The 24,167-nt window shown below is 40.8% G+C and overlaps 1 protein-coding gene across 2 annotated transcripts in view; it reads left to right on the forward strand.

The window, feature by feature from the left end:
- Window positions 1-23,101, forward strand: part of epas1a (endothelial PAS domain protein 1a) — a 93,064-nt gene extending 69,963 nt beyond the window's left edge. For both annotated transcript variants that reach the window (XM_034194447.1, XM_034194446.1), the window contains 4 exons: window positions 6,549-6,712; window positions 21,416-21,522; window positions 21,613-21,781; window positions 22,976-23,101. In XM_034194447.1, coding sequence (XP_034050338.1) covers window positions 6,549-6,712; window positions 21,416-21,522; window positions 21,613-21,781; window positions 22,976-23,033 — 498 coding nt within the window. In that variant the 3' untranslated portion in view covers window positions 23,034-23,101. The remainder of the gene's footprint in view (window positions 1-6,548; window positions 6,713-21,415; window positions 21,523-21,612; window positions 21,782-22,975) is intronic.
- Window positions 23,102-24,167: the final 1,066 nt, after the last annotated feature.

Below are 24,167 nucleotides of genomic sequence, written 5' to 3' on the forward strand. Positions count from 1 at the left end.
CATTACAGACTCCAGCTCCACCCCTAGGACAGAGCCACCCCTTGTGATGAGCTTGTTGAGTTTGTTCATGTCAGCTGCCTTCAGTCTGCTGACCCAGCAGACAGCAGTGTAGAAGATGACGTTGGAGACCGAGTGATGTATCATATTTCTGCAGACATTGAAAGCTCTGAGCTTCCTGAGGAAGTACAGTCAGCTCTGACCTTTCTTATACACAGCATCTGTATTTATAGTCGTTTGTTGTCTGTGTGGACACCCTATTGGGTCTGGTTGACGGGTGTGGCAGGACGCAAATGCAGGACTCAGACTCAAAGCTCTGTAGGTAAAAACTGTTCACTGAAATAGTAAACGGGGTCCGGTACACGGGTAGGCAGTCCAAAATGAGCAACAGTACAAGGAGCATCAGGCAAAGGCGTGGTCGAGGAAACGAGCAGGTGGTCAAAACACACAAGAGGCTAGCAGGTCGAGAATACAAAAACAGAGCTGGAGAGAAGGCACTAGGCGTATCAATCTGGTGAAGGACTAGGGAAACTGCAGAGCTATGTATTCACCCAGGTGATGAGGTGCAAATTGGAAGCAGGTTTGCATGGAATGCGCCAGAATGGGGGAGTGGCCAGAGAGGAAAAGACACCCACCACCAAGAGTCAGAGGGGACAGACAAGAGAGGCAGAGACAGAAAATCCCAAGCAGAAAGAACCCAACAAGAGAATACACACACAGAAAAGCAACATAACACAACAAAACCATGAAAATAAAACCAGACACGGAGGCACTTGTGCACAGTAAATTTTGCTGAGTAAAATTTACTCCGCTGGGATAACATTTGCACCATTTTTTTTTACCAAAACTGGAGCAACTGTAACTTTTGACTCCTGTACAAACTGAAATTGACCTTTGTCACCGTTCTTGATGTTTTTACCCCATAACTCCATAACATTCCATCATAGATAGTCCAAACTATACCTTTTTGGAACCTTTGTGATCAGACATATAATGTGGTATAGCTTTCAATATGATTGGAGCATTTTTAAATTTTGACCCCTGTGTAGTTCTTCATTGACCCCTACATGGCCGCCATATTGGATTATCCAGTAGCCAGCACTTTTCTGTCAAACACTGGTTTTAGTACAGTGCACTATGTAATTCTGTAGGATTTGCTTGCCAAAATTGATTTTTTTTTTTTTTTTTTAATGGCTTTATTTGGGTGCCAATAAATACAAAATGTCAGGGTCCAAATTTTTAGACCCCTGGAGCCTACTCTGGGGATGCCCCTTAAGTTTCCTACCAAAAAGGTCCGATTTTCGGTAATATTTCTAAATTGTAAGTTAATCTTGGTAATATAAAGGTGTTTATGAGACATTTAAGGGGTAACATGATATCAGGCTACCAAATAAAAGACATATTTTTGTATTTTTTAACAATTTTGTTAACATTTTAGCATTAAATATAAGAAAATTAGAACAAAAAGCACCTAATTTCTTTAACTTTCTTAGGACAAGAAATTATTTTATTTCAGAATGTGATGGAAATTCAGCAGCATTATTTACCCATACTGAACACATAATAAAAATAAAAATACCATTAAAGCTAAGATTTTATTTAAGGTAATAACATCTTACATAATGCAGTGCATAAATTTCTGAGGCATATACATCTCATTCTGAATGTTCCATCCATTTCCTTCAACAGAGGGGAGAGATGCATTTTTGTCATCATAGGATTTATCTCTCATGCAGCCAAAGTTGACCTTTGCTATATGTGGAAGCAATGCAGCACGAGTAGGAGGCAGTATTTCTCCTTCCAGATTCTTTGATCTAAACAGCTCCCATCGCAGTGCAGGTAAGGTGTAAGGGCCAGTGGATGAATAGACATGACAATCAAACCTCTCCAAAGGTCTGACCTGTTGTGGCAGCTCACCAATTAGGTTCATAGGAATAGGACCACAACCAAGATCAGAGAAGCACTGTAGAGCAGGATCATTATCCTTACGTTTCATGTATGCATAATTGACTATTTCAGTAAATACAAATATAAGCTTTGAGGACCTTCTTGAGTAGGGAAGGGGGGTCTAGGAGTCAAAGAATTAAACACAAATATTTACTTTTGTTTTTACCCATTGATTGAGATTATTGTATTAGCACAAAAAAATATATGATTCATATCAGCTTTGGGGGCCCTGCTTGGGGGGTCTAGGGTGTCTAAAAATTTGGACCCCAATATTTTTTTTTACTTTTTTACACCCATAGATGGCCAATTAAAATAAACAAATTTGTCAAGAATTTCCTACGGGAGCTGTGCTGAAGTCTATTTTTCAGGATATATCAGCCTCTGGGGCCCCTTTTGGGGAGTCTAGGGGGTCCAAAAATTCTGACCCCAATATTTTTCACTTTTTTACACCCATAGGGAGCCATTAGAATAAAATAATTAATTTTGGCAAGCATATCCTACGGAAGCCATGCCAAAGTCCATTATTTCAGTATATATCTGCTTTGGGGACCCCTTTTGGGGGGTCTGGGGGGTCCAAAAATTTGGACCCCAATATTTTTCTCTTTTTTACACCCATAGGGAGCCATTAGAACAAAGAAATCAATTTTGGCAGGCATATCCTACGGGAGCTGTTTTTGTGACGTAGTGCACTGTACTATTTATAAAGAACGTTCATGCCAAATGCCCATGTGAAGGATTGTTTCAGTTATCTGCTGCACTGTACCTCCCCTAGTCTCCATGTTGATAAAACTGTCGAGTTTATGTGATTCATTAGCTTTTCGGGGAAATTATTTAGCAATATCATCGGAGAGCACCAAAGTTATGCGGCCATCTTTGGCTTGACCCGGCGGCACCTCATAATTAACTTTTTTATTTATTTATTTTTATAGTTTATATACTTTACTTCTGCTTCTGCAGTTTGGAGCTTTATAAACTTCCTATATAACATATTTTTCTTTTTGCAGGCATTTTGTAACCCTTTAGTGACCCATGGGCTATTCTTGTATTTATGGTCATTATTGTATTGTTTTACGGGGCAGTTTTTAATCATATAAAAGATTGAATATTTAGAAAGTCATCATAAGGTATGCTGATATCTTTTGCCTCATGTACCATCTTCCAGTTCTGTGCTATTAAAACTCTGTTTAAAGATTTCATTGCTTCCTCTGTTTTCACTCTATAATACTTATAATTTCTTACATCTTTCCTCTGCTTGGAACAATAATATACCACAAAGATAGGCAGATGGTCACTAATATCAGTTACTAAAAGCCCACACTTTGTTGTTTTCCATAGTGTTTGTGAATATATTGTCAGTTAAGGTGGCACAATGTGAAGTAATTCTGCTTGGCTTAGTAATTGTTGCATATAGACCCACGCTATACACTGAATTGATATATTCTTCTGTCATGTTATGCTTTTTGGTGTTTAGGAGATTAATATTAAAATCACCACATATGAACATAACTTTTTGTGTGTATTTGTATTTGTTCAGACTCTGGAACACTCTGCCTCTCCACGTTCGAACAGCCCCCACAGTGGAGTGTTTTAAGTCTCGTCTGAAGACCCACTTTTATTCTCTGGCTTTTAGCTCTGCATGAGTTGTATGGTCCTCTGTTGTCTTTGGCCCAGTGTTTTATTTATTTATTGTTTTATTGTTTTTATGTTTATTTATTAGTATCTGAGTTGGTTTATTGTTTTGTATAGTTTGTATAATTATTTTTATGTGCAGCACTTTGGAAACTGTTCTGTTGTTTAAATGTGCTATATAAATAAAGTGGATTGGATTGAATATTTGGTGAACATACTTTCCATCCAGTTTTTTAAAGCTTTCCATATCTGATCCTGGTGCTTTGTATACACAACTTGCAATAACATTTTTTTTATATTGTCAAAAAAATAAAAAATAAAAATTCTACTGTAATACACTCCAGTAGTTTATCAACAGTAACTGTCATACTTTCAATGATTTTGTACCTTAGACTTTTATCCACATATATTGCCACCCCTCCTCCAGTTTGTTCTTTCTGTTCACATAGTTGAATTCATATCCCTCCATCTGAATTTACTCCCTTCTCCTCACTGATCCAGGTTTCTGATACGGCTATGATATTGAATGCATTATTGAAATGTCCCTGGTATTCTTTTATTTTATTAAATTGGCATACAAACTTCTGCTGTTGAAGTGTATTATTGATATTATATGCTCCAATTTAACCATGCTATTAAACTGATCTTCTGTGCAATAATTACAGCTGTTGATCACATTACTAAGTAAATTGTTTTCTGGAACAATATTATTTTCTATGTCCTGTTCGTTATGCTCTATGTACACAAGTATCAGCCCCTTATTTTCAAAGTCAACTATCCATGATGTCTGTTGTTATTCCTGATCTCCAAATGGAGATGTTTGAATCCTATCAGTTTTTGTCATAATTATGTGTTGTGTTCACAGATTTTTGCGTGATCAAAATTGTATGCACTTTTATCTTTTCTGCATTCTGCTGTAAGTAAGCACTTTTAATTTGACAGAGACTGTGGTGGAAGACATTAAAGGCAATTCACATTTCACTCATGGTACTGGGAGCTTGACACTTAACTCAGTCATGGTAACAGCAACATAACACTTAACTAAACTGACTAAACCAATTGAACTACAAAAACACAATAAATCAATAGCACTAACAACACGCCAAACTTCTTGTGTGCATGTAGGTTGACCCAGAATTTCCCTTAAGGGGTTTGTTTTGGCAAACGTCAAGGTCATTGGGGTCAAAGGCCAGTATTTTGGCATATCTTAGTTTGTTCCCCTACTCCTCCCTTTGGCTGTTTTATACCAAACCTGATATGTAGATGACCGTGAACTCCAGAAATGTCCTCAAAGGTTTTTTTTTTTGTTTTTTTTTGCAATGGTCAATGGTTCAAAACTCTGCCTACACTTATGTATAGAAGAATACGGGGGGACTTGATTATTAACTATAAATATGTTCATGGAAAATACTAAGAACTGCACAGCTTATGTGATAATAAATGTCAAGACAAAAGGAAACTGTTTATGTCTACAAACAAGAACAACTAAAGGAGGCTATTTTTCTTTAATAATCGTATTGTATCATGGTGGAACAGTTTTCCTACTCTCTAGTGTAGCGGCAGAAATGCTGCCTTTGGAACAACAGACTGGGAGTTCAAACCCTGGTCAGCCTAGTAAGGGTCCCCAGGCTAGACCCGCCATGCTACTGCCCCAACCTACCTCGGAACATGAGCGAGAGATATATATACAGTTGTGCTCAAAAGTTGACATACCCTGGCAGATTTTTATTATTTTATTTAAAAAAAAATTTTAAGGTTTTGGGGGAGGGGCATTTTTCAGAGAATATGAATTATAACACAAAAACTTTTCCACTCATGGTTAGTGGTTGGGTGAAGCCATTTATTGCCAAACAACTGTGTTTACTCTTTTCAAATCATAATGACAACAGAAACTAACCAAATTACCCTGATCAAAAGTTTACATACCCCTGTTCCATCAATCGGCAGTGTGTCTGCTTTAAAGACAGCGTATACATGCAAATCTTTACTTTTTTTAAGTGAAAAGACACTTATTGCTTATTTTATGTAAAGACAAAACTTATGTGTGTTTTTTTTCAGTGGGGAAGCTCATGATGAGATGTAGAGTTTATCACTCGCATTGAACGCAACATGGGTGAGCCATTCTTGAATTGTTGTGCTGCTGCTTTAATGCATTATGGGAGTTCGGGGTTTGAGTTTTTTAAAGTTGTTTTTGTAGTACATGTTGGTTTAGCAGTGTTTTTTAGTTCAAGTAGTACAGTCTGTTTCGTGAAGAGTTATGTTGTGACCATGAGTGAAAAGTGCCTTGCATTTGATGTCTTCTGCCACCATCTGTGTTGTTGTGTATGAAAAATAAATAACACTTCTTTGGCAGTTGGCAGCTGGCCCCTTCTGCTGGGGCAGGGCTGAGCTCCTCACAGCAGCCTGATTGTTGCAGATACACAACAGACAGGAACTAACATGTATGATTTTATGGTTTACAAATGTTTTTGACCATTAGAGCTTTACTCACTATGCCAGCAAAAAAATGTTAGCAGAGTGAAAGTTTAAGGACCTAAATTTAGCAGAAGCTAAGTGGTCCACTGTTGGTTTCCAAAGTTAGCTGAAAAGCTAAACCACTAATAAAAAAGTTAGCTTTGCTAATTAGCGCTTAGCAGATTAGCTGAAATGTGCCCACCACAGGTCTCCAATTACTCACCAACAATCACAGCCCAGTGAGATATATGCTAAAGTACCCTGTGGCATCTTTTGTTTTCTCTCGGGATTTGCCACAGCAGATCCAAGGTAGATCTGAATGTTGATTTGGCACGTTTTACACTGGATGTCCTTCCTGACTCAACTATATTGGAGAATAGGTAGGGGTGGGGTTCAAACCAGGAACCATCTGGACTGGAAACAAGCACTATAATCTGGCCTTTAAAAAAATGCTTTTTTTGGCCATCAGTGTGCTCCAGAATAATTCTGCTCTATAATAATCCCATCCTCTGTGCTTCCAGGTTCTGCACTGTCAGGGCTGTGTGAAGGCGTGTGCCGCCTCGCCTTCGGTGTCCTGCCTGCTGATGACATGTCGACCTTTGCCCCTCTCTCACACGCTCCTTAGCTCACACACCTTCAGCAGCCAGCACAGCATGGACATGAGGTTCACACACTGCGACCACAGGTGAGTCACACAAACCCACGTGTCGCCACTTATGAGTTTGTATATGTGGACAACAAGAATGGCAGTTTTGGGGGTTTGCAGTCAAGAATGGATTTAAGTTGCACTAACTTCCTGTAAGAACAAATGCTGAAAAACTGGTCATTCACAATGAAAAATCTGCAAAAAATAAAACATCTATGATGTCTGAGAAGTGTTAAACTTTACATACCTGTTACATATCAGTTAGTACTTTTGTTGGTGTAACCTGCATCGTGTTTACCACACGCACTGTCACACCGGACTCAAGCTTACCAGTAACAAGGAGGTTCAAACCCAAGACCTGCAGTTTCTATCGGGAGAACTTCTTTTGGTGTCGGGTCGTAAGGGTTACTCTCTCCACAGCACCGCGAGCCACTCTTACATCAGTGCAATTGCACCTGGTCAAGACATTTTTTGATTGATCATATTCGTTTAAAGGGGACCACGTTTAAATTTTTTGGTATTCTAAGTGGTAAATAAAACTAATATTTACAGTTATTTTCAAAATTAGCATTTTCTATTAATAGTTATTGCGCTAAACATATTTGGTAAAAATTAATCGCTACTAGAGGCACTACATTTAAACCGGTGTCACATTCAGAACAATGCCCCCTTATATTGAATTGAATTGAATTGAATTTAATTATTTATCCGGCACACAACTGAGCAACAACAAACGCAAAACATAAAAGAAACAACGTACGAAAACCCATGTGGCGGAAAGGGTGAAGGCAGAAGCAAAGCTTATAAGCACCCTCCCCTTATATCATTAAAAATAAAGAATGTATATATGCATATATACATATATACACATACATACATACATATATACATATACATACACACCTACACATATGGTCATAATAACTGTACAAGAAAAGAGAAAAAAGAAAAGGAAAAAAGTGCATAAACAATTTAACTTAATCACAAAATTTCAAAACACAACCAAACAAGTAAGAGTGAACAGTGACAAAATGTAAACCTAATCCTTCAACCTATAACGGGTAAATATATTCTTTTTGTAAAGCCTTTTAAAACCAACCAATGTACCAAGTATTTTAATATTATCAGGACAATTATTCCAAATATTAACACCCCTGATGGAAACACAATGACTTTTAACAGTACTACAGATCTTCAATTTCTCAAATAATAATGTTCCTCTCAAACAGTAGCTGGAGTTTCTCATTTTAAACAGATTCTGGACATGTAGAAGCAAAAGCTTATTTTTAACTTTATACATAATCTGTATTGTAATATAATCAACCAAGTCCCAGAATTTTAAAATTTGCAGACAAGCAAATGACGAATTTGTTGGCTCTCGATATGGTTTATTACTGATAATTCTTATGGCTTTCTTTTGCAACAGAAAAACTGGTTTAGTATTAGTTCTGTATGTATTTCCCCAAACCTCAACACAATATGTCATATATGGAACAAGTAATGCATGATATAAAGTGGTCAGTGCATGTTAGGTTAGGAAGTCCTGGGCTTTGTGCAGAATTGCAATGGCTTTTGACATTTTAGTTTTAACATAGTTAATATGTTATAGATCGGTTCCCCTGTGTCATTTTAGAGCGTCAGCAGTGACTCATCGATTATCGCCTCGTTTCTACGTAAAACTGCACTCCAGTCATCATTTATCTCAGCGACAGATATCTGAAGCTTTTGTACAACAATCATTTCCACATAAATTCAGCATTATTTCATAATACAAGGCGGGGAGCAGTCAGAGCGCAACACCCGCGCATCTGAGACTGACTCTCTGAGTCTGACTCTCTAACAATCAAAGGGAATAATGTGATTATTAACCATTATATGACAAAGTAAAACCTCTTAAATCATTCTAAAGTCAGTTTTAAGCAGAAAAAAGGTGATAATCTGTTAATCTCTGCTCATGCTCCGACATGACGCATGCACAGGGGACCGATCAGACTGCGACACTAGGTTCACGCATGTGCAGACTAGTGTAGAGGATTGCTCAGACTAGGGGAGTGCTGAGCCCCTGACACCAGTAGTGTGACGTAAGCGTGTGTGCTTATACAGCTGGGGCTCATTCACTTATTACACGGACAGAAAACGGAGTAATTTAACATTTTTTAGATTTTACTTTATTTATATTTGTGTTGGCGGATCATTGGATATATTTTCGTCACAGGAAGAGGCAACTGATGGCTTAATAAACGCTGATATCATGTGAATGCAGCCAGAGGTGAAAATAAGATTAGATTCTTGCAGGCATTACGCTACTCAAAAAATTTTTTTGCTGACACAATTTGCATGGTCACATTAAAGATATTATAAACAAAACAGCCACACTGGTCAGTTTTGTTGGTACTGCAGTTTTCCCCTTAAGTGTGTGTTAACTCCAGTGGGAGCGTCAGTATGTGTGCGTTTGGAGTCCAGAGCGCAGATCGCCCCCTTTTCACCCTCCACAGTCTCCTCTACCTCAGTAGGGCGCACATTCGACTTGTCATCTTTTATCTTTTTATCTTTTACATTTTTTTATGTCAAACATGGCACTTGATGCTGCCGGGGCAAAAAGTTGCTCTTCTGAGGCTTACCCCAGTGCACCAGCTGTAGAGGACTGTATAGCTCTTCCTATTATAGCATACTGTTGCCTTCTGACTTACTTTCACCTGTGGGCACAGCTCTGACTCTTCAACTTTTAAAATAAGTTCATTTTCTTGTTGTGGAACAAAACGCAGGTGTTCTCTGGTTCAGGCTGATAATGCAGAGGAACTTCTTTTAAAACACTACGTTTCTTCAGTCAGGACAAGAAACTATTTTCAGACGTCATTGTCCACAATCAGGACGCGTTATGTAGATACATTTTCATCAGGCTATAATGACGAATCTGACTGAAATGGCATAAAAGGTAAAGAATTTGGCTGTGGCTCACCCTACGTTTACACACTTACAAAGTCAACTGACGTTAGGACAGCAGTAAGTGTGAGTAGCTGTCATGTTAGTGGCTGTCTATAAGTGAGTCAGACTATATTTTTAGACAAGTGTATAAACAGCCGGCCAAGTGTACCCACACACAGAGGCTGTATGTGACAGTCCCGCTGATCGCACCTGAACTTGGTGAAACGTTTGTCCATCTGTCTTATCGACATTCTCCCTTTATTGCAGATAGAATTCAGTATGGATATATTAAGACAGGAGCTTGATCCCCACACACATACATCATAAAATTTCTGACCTATCAGATGCATTATAAAATTTCTGACCTATCAGATGCATTCTTTATCATTTTTACCCGAGGCCAAAATATGCCCATCAGCTATTGTGAAGGCTTTTCGTCCATCTGTCCATCCATCCATCTGTCTGTCCATGTTGAACATAAGTCCAGTCTTGTTACTGCCAGACTCTTGAGATGCACAGAGGCACATTCTTGGGACACAGACCTTGGACAAGTTCAAAGATGGCTAACCTTGATGTATTTTAAGAGGTTAAAAAGTTACATTCTGTTTACAGTTTTTTGCAATCGCTTCAACGCTAACGTCACAAGTCCTTGCACAACTTTCAAAACTCTAGATACAAACCTCAAAACAGATCATCAAGATAGACAAGTTCTCAAAACTCTAAACACAACTCTAAACAATTGCTTAGATACAATACGCATCACATTTAAGTTACTTGTTCACTAAATGTAAATCACCTGTTCAAAATGACACAAGTTAACATCAAAGTATCACTATTCCAAAATGCAATACACACATCACATATGATATGACTGTCTTTCCATATCATTAAAGGCATCCAACTACTCAAAATGGTAAGTAACTGCACTGTTGGTTAAAATAAAATAAAATAATCGCATCGGTCCTAATGCACAGGTTTATGGATAATGATGGAGTTTATGCCCACATTTCGAACTACAGCAGCTCTGTCAAACTGAGGGAGTCACATATGTGGTAGTCTGGGACAATTCCACCATATTGAAGTGGAATGGTTTGAGGCCCATCTACAGTTCATAGCATTATATTTGCCCCTATACCCTCCTTTTCTCAACCCGATAGTGGACTTCTTCTGCTCAGCATGGAGGTGGAAAGTCTATGATCGTCGTCCTCATGAAGGTGCCACCCTCCTCCAGGCCATGGATGATGCATGTGATGAAATAAAGGCAGACCAATGTCAGGTCTGGATTTGTCATGCCAGGAGATTTTTCCCCCGATGCCTGGCAAAGAAAACAATCCACTGTGATGTCAATGAGAATCTCTGACCAACTCCAGCAGAGAGAGTTGACTCAAATGCCGAGTAACAATGTTACAGTATTGTTTTTGTTTACGACTGTTCACTTTTTACACAGCAGTTGATCAAAATGTTTTGTTTCACTTAATTTTATGGCTAATTTTCTTTGCCATTCTACAAATAAACCTGTTATGTATTTCAAACATTATTTCACATTGTAATCCAACTGCATTTTTTCTGCAAATCTGATTGGTTAATCATGTGAGATTTCAGACCATAAAATACCATGTGGACAGTGGCAAAATATTAAAACCATTTCGCATTTGATGTGTTACTCCGCCCCTGCCCAGGTTGCTGCGCAGGTGTCACTAATGGTGCCGTCAGCTGAGAGCGACAGAAACTAGTGCAGGGACGGCGATGCCGAAATGTGTGGATTTAATGAATTTAACTGGATTGCCTGATTGATTTACTGTGGATTTAACTCAATGCAGCTGACGAGATGGAGAAATCTGTGGGTCTGCTCACAGAATTTCCAGTTTGCCATGAACACACTGTTACTACGGTAAGCTTTAACGAGCCGACCACATCCTTTCACAATGATTCACCGACTGAATTACTTACTGAAAAATAAACCGTGCAAATGATGGAATTGGATTAGAATGGGAATATCCCTGTTATGTCTGATGATTTGCAGACATTCATGCTGGATTACGGTCGCAAATTGAGTTTTACCGGTGACGTGTTAGCATGAACATCTGCAAATCATCAGACACAATAGGGTTATTCCCCAATTTTGTTCAATGATTCCACTGTCTCTATTGTTTAGAACCACGATATATAACCTTAATGGAACATGCGACAACTGTTTTTTGCAGTAATGTAAGGGATTGAAATAACGACTTAGCAGTGAAACTACTGGAATTTTGTGTGTGGGTGGACTCAAAGTAGTGTTCCTACGGTATTCACCCTATTGAGATATCCCATAATCCCTTGCGTGCCAGAGAGTCACTACAGTCAAAATAACATAGAGAAACCACGTAACGACAATTGCAAATGTCACGCACATTATACAACCAAAATGTAATTTTGTATGCTTTTCATCAAGTTAATAAGAGACAGCTGCACGAGACCCTGAAAACTTGCTAAAACAAATATTCCGTGTCTGGTACGTTTAACCTGCGTGGAATTTAATAAACGCAAACTGAATTTCAGACATCTTATATACGAGGTCTGTCCAAAAAGTATCAGACCTTTTTTATTTTTTCAAAAACCTTATGGATTTGAATCACGTGTGCTTGCATGAGCCAACCTTGAACCTTCGTGCGCATGCGTGAGTTTTTTCACGCCTGTCGGTTGCGTCATTCGCCTGTGAGTAGGCTTTGAGTGAGCACTAGTCCTCCCCCCTCGTTGGATTTTCATTGCGAGGAAAATGTCTGAACGATTGGAGCAGCGCTGAATCAAATTTTTCCAGAAACTGTGAGAGACAGCCAGGTGGAAACCATTTGGAAGATTCAGATGGCTTTCGGTGGCTTTTCAGTCGAGTGAGTTTCTGAGGAATTGTGTAAGAGCTGGACATGTCACAACATGTCCTGTGAGACTTCCAACTTCCGCACGTCTTTCATTACAAAATCTCCTGTAACAGTGGAATGTGCCGAAAAAATGCTGATGTCCACGTCTTCTGCAATTTCTCTGGTAGTCAGACGACGTCCCGGATCAACACAGCGTTCACTTTGGGAATGATCTAGTCGTTTCAGCGTGTCGATGGCCGCTTGGAGCGCGGCGCACCCTCCGCCATTGTGCACCGTCTTTAAACCAGTTGTAACACTCCTTAATCTGTGTGATGCCCATAGGATCGTCACCGAAAGCTGTCTGAATCTTCCGAATGGTTTCCACCTGGCTGTCTCTCACAGTTTCTGGAAAAATTTGATGCAGCAAAGCTCCAAATCGTTCAGACATTTTCCTCGCAATGAAAATCCAACGAGGGGGGAGGACCAGTGCTCACACAAGGCGTGCTCACAGGCGAATGATGCAACCAACGGGCGTGAAAAAACTCACGCATGCGCATGAAGGTTCAAGGTTGGCTCATGCAAGCACACATGATTCAAATCCATATGGTTTTTGAAAAAAATAAAAAGGTTTGATACTCTTTGGACAGACCTCGTATACGAGGTTTGTGAGAAAAGTATCGTACCTTTTTATTTTTTTCAAAAACTATATGGATTTGAATCACGTGCGATTACATCAGCCAACCTTGAACCCTCGTGCGCATGCGTGAGTTTTTTCACGCCTGTCGGTTGTGTCATTCGCCTGTGGGCAGGCTTTGAGTGAGCACTGGTCCACCCCTCCCGTCGGAATTCTTTTGTCTGAGAACTTGCTGAGAGACTGCCGCTTTGCTTGATCAAAATTTTTTCAGAGACTGTGAGACACATCCAAGTGGACACCATTCGAGAAATTCATATGGTTTTCGGTGAAAATTTTAATGGCTGATGAGAGATTAAGGAGTGTTACTACCACAGCGCTGGACGGCGCGCCACGCCCCGAGCCGCCGTCGTCAGCCTGATTCAAGCTGAAAACTTCCAAATTTAAGCCTCTGTTGATGCAGGACGTCGTGAGAGAGCAGAGAAGTTTCAGAAGAGGTCGGGATCAGCAGTTTATCCGGACATTCCACTGTTAAAGGAGATTTTGTAATGAAAGACGTGCAGACGGATTCACGCGTCGTCACCCAGCCGCTCATCGCGCGGCGGCACAGAGAAACACCTCCGTATTGGAAACCATTCGAAAGATTCAGGCGGCTTTCGATGGCTTTCAGTCGAGTGAGTATCCGAGAAATTGTTTAACAGCTGGGCATGTTCGAACTTGTCCCGTAAGGCTTCCAAGTTTTGAGAGATTTTGCATGATTTGAAATCTCAATAGGTCAAATTTCATGATGGGTGAGTTATTTGAATGTGCAACGTTTCTTCAATAATGTGAATACACAATGCAATGTTTTGAACATGGTTGGGCTGTGTTACAAGTGCTAACCGTTATGAGTCTCGTAGCTAACATTTTGAAAATTGAACACAAATATCTGAGGTTAGCGTCAAAGCGATTGCAAAAAACTGTAAATCTGATCAGTTTTTTTTTGTGACGCGGGTGACAGCCAATCACAGTAGAGCTGCACTGTGACGTTTTATATCTTTCTATACACATTTCTCATATATTATGGAAAAACTAGCGTGAAATAAGCACTTCTAAAACTGAAAACGCTATTTTCGGAACCTAATAACACCTCAGAACTTATTTATAAAACATTTTACAGAGGTTAGGGCCCCTTCACACATAGTGCGAAGTTTGGACGAAGTGCACACTTAGTGCGGATGACGCAGAAATCGTGTGCAAACCGTGTAATGTCGTCCCTGCCTCTCACGTGTCGTACACCTGTTGCTACATCTATTTGCGCACACAAGCCCCTGAAAGACAAAGTCTGTGCTGTGTGAACCCATTGCACCCTCTCGCGGCAAGTGCCAGCCAAATTCCAGGTGACACGCACGAACATCTAAAACCGCTCGCATGGTATTTAGAAAATGTGTGGCCAGTTGCACTTTTGACATGATAACAGACTGCAGACAGTCACTTTCGTACTTGCAGAGAAATTTGTCTAAGTCCCACACGAGTGTGGCTTTGGTGTTTGCGCTGAGAACTGACAGGAGGTGTGTCCCCCCACTGAAGCGGCTGTGGAAATCTGTGGATCTGGACACCCCAGCTGGACACCAGGTACTGTTTTGGACGGACATGGACAAACAACTGCCCACTGTGACGCGCATGTGTCTGTTTGTTGTTATCAAGTGGACATAAATAAAAACATATCACTGTGGCAACATGCTGCAGCGAGTGAGCTTGCACGCAGCAAATGAGCGTGCATGCAGCGCATGGACAGGCTGCTCCCAGGTTGAAACGGACCATCAGATCAGAACACGCAGCAGGCGATCTGACTGTCACGTCAGAGCTCTGTTCCACATGACGCAGTGTCCTGTGGCACGTCATCCACAAGACGCGCACGTGGCTGGTTGGGAACATGCCAGCAGATGTGGACATGAATGAGACGAGCGAACTGCTTCTGGGTGATTCTTTAACTACGGGCACTATTGGCCTTGTAAATGTAATTTCCACCTCACCATTGCCTTACAATATAAAGCGCCTTGGGGCAACTGTTTGTTGTGATTTGGCGCTATATACATGTGCTCTGATGTCATTGTTTATCTCCATAGAAACTACCCAAACAATCTTTCATACAAACTATTTAAAGGGACATTACAGTGTTGTGGTGGAAATTACGGCAATAGTGTGGGACAACTACATTTTGTTTAAAAAAAAATCACAACAGTTGTATGACATTGAATACCCCAATTATGTTTTGATTATTTTACTGATATTTTATTCAGAGATATTTTAAAACATTAGAAAAAACGTTTCTTTACCATTCATTTTTATCATTGAAGATCAAAAGTCTGGGTGTGGGACAAGCACAAAACGGCAATATTTGCAGATAATGATGCTGAAAAAAGGTGAAAAAGTCATCATAGACTACTAGAACAAATTTCTTAACACACTTTCATTGTAAAGATAACTATAAAAGTGTGAAATTTTCCCTTTTTTCTGTTTTTCATACAATATGATCAAAGGACATAATAAGTGCCCGTAGTCTAAGAATCACCCTTCTCATTCATGTCATTTCATGACTGTATGTCTGTGAACAGATTTTATATGGTGTGTGATTTTATTTAATTTTTTTTTTTTTTGTAATTCTTCCATGTCCTTCCTGATATGAGGCAGATTCCTGCAACTTTTAAAGAACAGCTCCATAGTTCAGTGGTAAAGTCTCTGACTGGCAACCAGAGCTTTTGGACAGTGTGGGATTGCATCCAGTGTGTTGTATGATTTTTTTTTTTTTTTTTCCCCCACATAAGCAACACAATGTGGTCCCACATTTTTTTTTTTTTTTTTTTTTTATATTTCCTCCACATAAGCGGCACGATGTGCTGCAGCTGGTACTGTGTGTGTTCCTTCCCGAAAGACACCGGTACGTGCACAAACTCTCGCACCGGCTTCGTGCACTCCTGCCCATCAGCGCGATGTTTCACGGAGCGCTAATTTCAAACTGTTTTGCGCTGTTTTGCCATTTTTGTCCAAACGCCATCCAAACTTCGCACTATGCGTGAAGGGGCCATTAGCATTGTGACGTCACTTCCTGGTTTAGCTACTTGTTAACCGCTTCATTTCTGGGACATTATGTAAAAGCTAGTCAGAAATTACAGAAGCGTATTGCATTCACTGGATAAAAATTTTTTACCGCTGATCTTGTAATTACGAGAAAAGATCTCATAATTACAAGATCAGGATCTCGTAATTACGAGAAAAGATCAGGTGTCTAAATTGTTTTATATATATATATATATATATATATATATATATATATATATATATATATATACGCACGTCTGTCTCAATGTGCTGAAAAGTGCTGATGTCCACGTCTTCCGCAATTCCTGTGCTAGTCAGAGGACATCCCGGATAAAACACAGTGTCCAGTTTGGAAATTAATAAAATAATAATAAAATAATAAAATTGTTCATGGACTGGCGCCTTCCTACTTGGTGGACTTGGTTAAGCCCTACGTACCTGCGAGGCCTTTGCGTTCGCAGGGCGCAGGGCTTCTGTGTGTTCCGAGGATGAACAAAAAGTCTGTGGGGTATAGAGCCTTCTCCTACCGTGGTCCGGCTCTTTGGAATGATCTACCTGCTGTTATTCGGCAGTCTGACACGGTGGAGATTTTTAAATCAAGACTGAAGACCCGCTTTTTTAGACTGTCTTATCATTAATTTTTTAATCTGTTTGTGTTTGCTTTGTAATTTCTTTTTATTCGACTGTGTTTTATCTTTTAACTGTGCTTTTCTTGCTTTTAATTTTGAATTTAGATTAATTTGTGTTGTTGTGAATTATGTGAAGCGCCTTGGTGCGACTTTGTCGTGATTTGGTGCTATATAAATTAATAAATTAAATTAAATTAAATTAAGCACAGGGCGTCTCACCACAATGACACCTCTCTCGCTCCCCTCCAGACTTCCAGCTTTCACTTACACAGCTCCACTGACCACTGAGGGACAAAGAGGGACTCACTCCAAGCTGGGCACATGCCAGTCTGGGTGCCCCGTGCCCCACCTCACTGGAGGAGTTTCATTCAACCAGCAACATCTTGGGGAAAATCCACACTTTGTGTGTGCGATCACAGTCAGAGGTTACAAATTGGCCGATTTTCGATTATGACCCGGGAATTCTCATGCTTGTGTTTACTGAATATGGAAGCCCATTGTACAGAAGCGATAACAAAACAAAAAAACAAAAAACCCTCATGTTGTAATTATGAGATCCTGAACCCGTAATTCTGAGATCTTTTCTTGTAATTACAAGATCAGTAGTCTAATTTTTTTTGCTTGTTTGTTTTTTATCCAGGGAATGCAATACGCTTCCGTAAGACGTAAACACTTCTAAAACTGAACACGCTGTTCTTGTAACCTGATAACACCTCTGGTGTCATGTACAAGGCATTTTGTGCACGTTTGCTTGCACGCTAACTTTTGCTAACTCAAAGCTAACTTTTTATGGAGTTAAATTTGTCTTTGTTATTAATATGTGCAAATGCTCAGAGGGTGATCTACAAATATTCCTTGATTTGCACAACATGAAAAAACGAGGGGACAATAGGATTTTAATAATTAATTAAACTGCAAATTATAAAAAACACAATGCTCGTACGGCTGAGGGTATTTTAACATTGCATTTTATTTTATCAATTTATTAATTATCAAAAACAAAAACTCATAACAACTGTGGGAAATGCATGTTAAGTATCTTTTTCATGTCGCTCCTTTTCATCAGTCAGCGCTGCACTGGTGGTTTCTTGCCACTCAGCAGCAGCATCATGGAAATGTTTTAAAAGCACAGTTATGCTCTGCTTCACTTCAAATGCACACTAAGTCTGTTAACAAATCAACGTAATCAGCAAGTCAACACATACATGAGAAAATAATTTTAAATTCACATTATCAAATTATTTAAAATTCACAGTGATTCTGTGATGGCAGCATTACTGTAGAACACTGAGATTTTAGAGCAACATATGCAGCCTTCAAGACGACATCTTTCTCAGGACACCCGTGCATTTTTCAGCACGACAATGCTAAACCACATTCTGCACACATTACAGATAAATGGCTGTGGAGGAAGGGGGTACGGATCGTGGACTGGCCTGCCTGCAGTCCTGACCTGTCCCAAATAAAATGTGTGTCAAGAAATTTGAAACAAAAGATGGAATGCTTGGAACACCTGGAATGGTTCATCACTTAGTATCCTCAATGCCAAAACATCTTTTCAGTGTTGTGAGAAGTAATGACAATATTACAAAGTGATAAATGTTTTTTAATGTGTTGCAGGCCTTAAATGCATGCATGGATGTCCATCCATCCATCCATTCTCTTCCACTTTATCCGGAGTCGGGTCGCGGGGGCAGCAGCTCAAGCAAAGCCGCCCAGACCTCCCGATCCACACACACCTCCCCCAGCTCCTCCGGGAGAACCTCGAGGCGTTCCCAAGCCAGCTGAGAGACGTAATCCCTCCAGCGTGTCCTGGGTCTTCCCCGGGGCCTCCTCCCAATGGGACGTGCCCGGAACACCTCTCCAGTGAGGTGTCCAGGGGGCATCCGGAAAAGATGCCTGAGCCACCTCAACTGGCTCTTTTCGACGTGGAGGAGCAGCGGCTCGACTCCAAGCTCCTTCCAAGTGACCGAGCTCCTCACCCTATCTCTAAGGGAGCACCCAGCCACCCTGCGGAGGAAACTCATCTCGGCCGCTTGTACTCGCGATCTCGTTCTTTCGGTCGTGAGCCAAATCTCATGACCATAGGTGAGGGTCGGAATGTAGATCGATCTGTAAATCGAGAGGTTTTCCCCCCTACTCAGCTGTCTCTTCACCACGACAGTCCGATACAGCGACCGCATCACTGCAGACACTGCACCGATCCATCTATCGATCTCGCGCTCCATCAATCCCTCGCTCTTGAACAAGACCCCGAGATACTTAAACTCCTCCACTTGAGGCAAGGACACTCCACCGACCTGAAGAGGGCAAGGCACCTTTTTCCGGTCGAGAACCATGGGCTCGGATTTGGAGGTGCTGATTTTCATCCCGGACGCTTCACACTCAGCTGCAAACCACCCCAGTGCACGCTGAAGGTCCTGATTTGATGAAGCCAACAGAACCACATCGTCCACAAACAGCAGAGATGAGATTCTGTGGTTCCCAAGCCGGACACCCTCTACACCCTGGCTACGCCTAGAAATTCTGTCCATAAAGATAATGAACAGAATGCATGGATGTCTATTTCATGAAACGAAGGTGATCAAACAGCATGAAATATGTTGGATTCATACTGTATGCATGAAACAAGTCAATCCAACAATCATTGTGGTTTCTTTTGTTTTAATTTACTCATACACTTATGAATACATTAATGATGCATAGCTTTATTTGTTGTTGTAGACATCATACCACCTTAGATATTATTTTCAACATTAAGCAAGAGGGTTCGGAAATGTGGAGTGGATTCATTTGGCTGTTCAATGTGATAATCGTGATGATACATCTATTAGGGTGCTTTCAACAAGGTGTCTATTTTTAGATATGAGAGGGTGTACTTTCTTCTGGGAATGGATGCTGGGTCTGTATTCTGTTAAAAAAAGAACACTCCATAGACATGCATTCCTCAATTAAAGGGCATCAAATTTATCCCACATTCCACATTCCCTGCATTATCCTCTGTTGTTCCTGATGTTATGGGCTCCATCTTCAATCCTTCAAAGCCTATATAAAGTGAAATCTTGATGCAGAATCCAGATATGATGTCGCAGACCAAACAGTCCCCCCTAAAAATTGGTCCACCCTGCCTCCACTGTGCATGCGTCATTTCAGACCTCAGCAGCTCGTCTGAGACAGACTCTCTTCACCCAAAGCGATCAAATGGATTAATGGGATTAATCACCATCAGATGACAAGGTAAAACCTCTTAAAACATTCTAAAGTCAGTTTTAAGCAGAAATGAGGTGGTACTCCATGCTGCTTTGAAATGAGCGATGCGCAGTGAACTCATCAGCTAGCAGCTCGTGTAGCCGCGGCGCTCTGACAGCTTCCTTCATCTTTTATGATGAAATAATGCTGAATTTATGTGGAAATGATTGTTATACAAAAGCTTAAGATATCTTTCGCTGAGACAGATGATGACTGGAGTGCAGTTTGAAGCAGAAATGAGGAGATAATCTGTGAACCGCGGCTAATGACACATGCGCAGTGAAGGCAGGGCTGACCGATTTTTAGGGGGGGACCATTCGGTCTGCAACACCGGATCACCTCCAAAATTCAGTGGAGTCTTCCATGCTCTAATATCTGTGCTGCAAATTTGGTAAGAATCTGTGAAGTAGTTTTGAAGTAATCCTTCAAAGCCTATATGAAGGGAAAAGTTCATCCAGAATCTGGATCTGGATCACTTTGAAAATTTTAATGGAGTCTTACATGGCCTAATATGTATCTGTGGTCAAATTTGGTGAGAATCCATGAAGTAGTTTTGAAGTAGATCTGTATTCTGTTCTTTAAAAAAAAAAAAAAAAAAACACTTTACAGGCACTCTGTAGACATGCATTCCTCAATGAAAGGGCACTAAATTGATCCCCAGCTGACCTAATTCCTCAATGAAGTTCCAAATTCCCTGCATTATCCTCTGTTGTTTCTGAAATTATGGGCTCCATCGTCGACCCGGTGCAAACCGGCACACATCCCCAATGCAAGTGCCACTGCTGGTTTCCACCAGATGTAGTTGCCATTTTTACACCCAACACCCACATCCTTTAAATCATGATACTACTTGCACTCGTGTTGGTCGTGTTGGCCTTAAACTGAAGTCTGGCCAGAAAAAGGGATTGATATCAAGCATCATGAGAGCAGTTCTTGTGTTTTATTACGTTTCAACAACAACGGGGTCAAATCAACTGGAATGTTTGGAAATGGTTGCTGACGTAATGAGATCTCAGGTTTCGAGTTTGTCGTCTCTAATTTGCAGGACCGACTAAATATTTTGTGATTTGTCTCTAACCAGCAACCACACATACTAGTATTAATTCTTCCATTATGGTTTTACTTTCTCTTTCTGTTTATTTCGTTCCATATTTGCCCTTATAGTGGGCATTATGTGTCTCTGTGTAACTGCTAGCTTAACTTAGATGGCGTTTTAAAAAACCTCCACTAACCATCCAGCAGACATGCCTGTTAAAACAAATTAGCTTTGTTGTTTATTATTTATCCAGTGCTTTAAAATTACCCACCATCTACCCAGTTTGTGCTCATTACATGCTTTTTTTTTTAATTTGGTGACTTGCAAGATGATAGCATAGTATTGTGTTTGCAGAGTGACGGCACTACTTGGTTACAGACCGGAGGAGCTGCTCGGCCGCTCGCTCTATGAACTGTGTCATGCTATGGACACAAACCGTCTGACCAACAATCACGTCAACTGTGAGTGCTGCTGCACACAACAGCTGTACCTGATGTTGCTCCTGCACTTCCTCTCTCTCTCTGTCTCTCTCTCACATTGACTCTTTGTAGTGTATCTGAAGAGCCAGTCCATCAGCGGTCAGTACAGGATGCTGGTGAGAGGTGGAGGGTACGTCTGGGTGGAGAGCCACAGTGCAGTCATCACCAGTGTCCGTTCTTCCAAGTCCAGGCCCAGCAGCCTCCAGCCACACTGTGTCCTCTGTGTTACCTATGTCCTCAGGTGTGCTCTGACATGTCTTTTTTAAGATGTTTTTGGATTTGTCTTTCCAATTCAGTTTTTCTCAGTGCAGTATTGATTAAGAACACAAAAACATAAACTGCTCCATAATGTAATTGTACGCCACAAGCTAAAAACTCTGGTACCAACAGAGTGTTTTCATGTGACGTATCGGTCACGTCATTTTGTGTCCCGCGGCCATTCTGGATTACGACGCGGTGGCCGCTGTGATACGCTACGTGCGTTTGGCGAACAATTGCAGAAGCTTCAACGTCGGTGTGAAGAAGCCTCACGGCACCGTGGCGCTGAGAGAGATCCGCTGCTAACAGAAATCCACTGCTCCCAGAATTTTATTTTATTTTATTCAGCAATAAAATTATATAAGAATACATAAAAATACTGCCGAGGATAACACAAGAACGCTTCCAATACAGATGCTTAATTACATTGTGGTCCTCAAGCACCGAGCTGCTGATCCGCAAGCTGCCCTTCCAGCGCCTGGTGAGAGAAATCACTCAGGACTTCAAGATGACCGCCGCTTTCAAAGCCCCGCTGTGATGCTCTGCAGGAGGCCGGCGAGGCTGACCTGGTCGGCAGCTTCCTAGTTCACAATATCGCAGTGTGAAACTGTCGGCCAGTTCATTACATCACCACTAAATTCATTATCTGGTACAAGATACGGATCCACTGAACCAACTGCTACACATCTATCATGATAAATAGCTTTATCTCGAGGATTTAAAGCATCATAATAACCGAACATATTCTCCATTTTTCTATCATGCACCAGGCTCCTTGTAATCCAGAATGGAGACGGCACCTGTCCTGCAGCAAATCAGTCACGTGATTGAAAACCCTCGATAGAGGTACACATGCATTTTTACTTCAGTCAATGCATGTGTCAAACTTTTTAAAATGACTATTTATACAGTTAGCCGCTTACCTTAGGCTCCGTCCATTCAGTGGTGCTACTCTTCCTTACCTTAGCCAATGTTAATAAACTTTTTAAAATGACTATTTATACAGTTAGCCGCTTACCTTAGCCCTTTGTCCATCCAGGGACACTGCTTTTCCTTACCTCAGTCAGTGTTAATAAACGTTTAAAATGAAGAAGAATGCAGTTTTAAAAAATTGGTTATTTATGTGTGTGTTTTCATTTCATGATTATTTGTAAGTGTGTTGTGTGTGTTTTCACAGCGGCGTGGAGGAGCCATCCCTGCAGCTGTCTTTGGATCAGACCGTTCGGAGGCCGTGAGGTGAAAACCCTCTCCGCCTCATTGTGCGTCCTCATCACTTAACTGTACTGAACTCAATAAAAAGCTTGTATAAAAATATATTGGAACGACGTGCTGAGTGTTCCAGCTGACAATTGAAATTCTTCTTCAAGGCAGTGGTTTTATTTCAGCTGTTTTTATGGGAGTTCACTTTTTAGAAAAGCGACTTGCAACATTTGTGTGCTGTTTTGCAACAGAAGCACAGCGTCTGTCTTTCTCAAAGTTTGAGGTGCAGACTGTGGTTTACAGACAGTTGATGCGGCGTAACGAGAGGCTCTGACTCTTCGTAACTTCTGTGAACCTGACCTAAGTTCCTGTGAGGCTTCCTCCTGGGTCACCTGACACGTGGCGTGATGGCTGTCAGTCACAGTCATAATGAACAGCGTACACAGCGGCAGCGTGCTGAAGGAGAGAAGTAAGCGGATTTGAGTCAAAGCCACAGCTTCCTGGTTACACATGCTTGATAGGAAAGTTCTCGTGGGAAACTTGTAAACTTTTTACCTCTCAGCCACTGACTGTAGACACACACACACACACACACACAAATAAATCAGGCAGGTGATTTCAAGTTTTAAAAAGACTGCTGAAAGTCATTTGAAGAACAGTTTTTGGTTGAAATACATTAATCAAAATATTTTCTCTCTCTCTATATATATATATATACGAGGTCTGTGAGAAAAGAAACCGACAGTTTTATTTTTTTAAAAAACCATATGGATTTGAATCACGTGTGATTACATCAGCCAAGCTTGAACCCTCGTGCGCATGCGTGAGTTTTTTCACGCCTGTCGGTGACGTCAATCGCCTGTGAGCACGCCTTGTGGAAGGAGTGGTCCAGCCCCCTCGTCGGAATTCCTTTGTCTGAGAAGTTGCTGAGAGACTGGCGCTGTGCTTGATCAAAATTTTTTCAAAAACTGTGAGGCGCATCTGAGTGGACACCATTCAAGAAATTCAGCTGGTTTTCAGGGAAGATTTTAACGGCTGATGAGAGATTTTGGATTGTTTCTATCGCTTTAAGGACTTCCCATGGAGCGGGACGTTTCGCAGTGCTCCGAGGCGATGTTGTCATCCTGTTTCAAGCTGAAAACCTCCAAATTTAAGCCTCTGTTGACCCA

The sequence above is a fragment of the Thalassophryne amazonica genome, chromosome 18 (assembly GCF_902500255.1).
Source record: "Thalassophryne amazonica chromosome 18, fThaAma1.1, whole genome shotgun sequence".
Classification (NCBI taxonomy): domain Eukaryota; kingdom Metazoa; phylum Chordata; class Actinopteri; order Batrachoidiformes; family Batrachoididae; genus Thalassophryne; species Thalassophryne amazonica.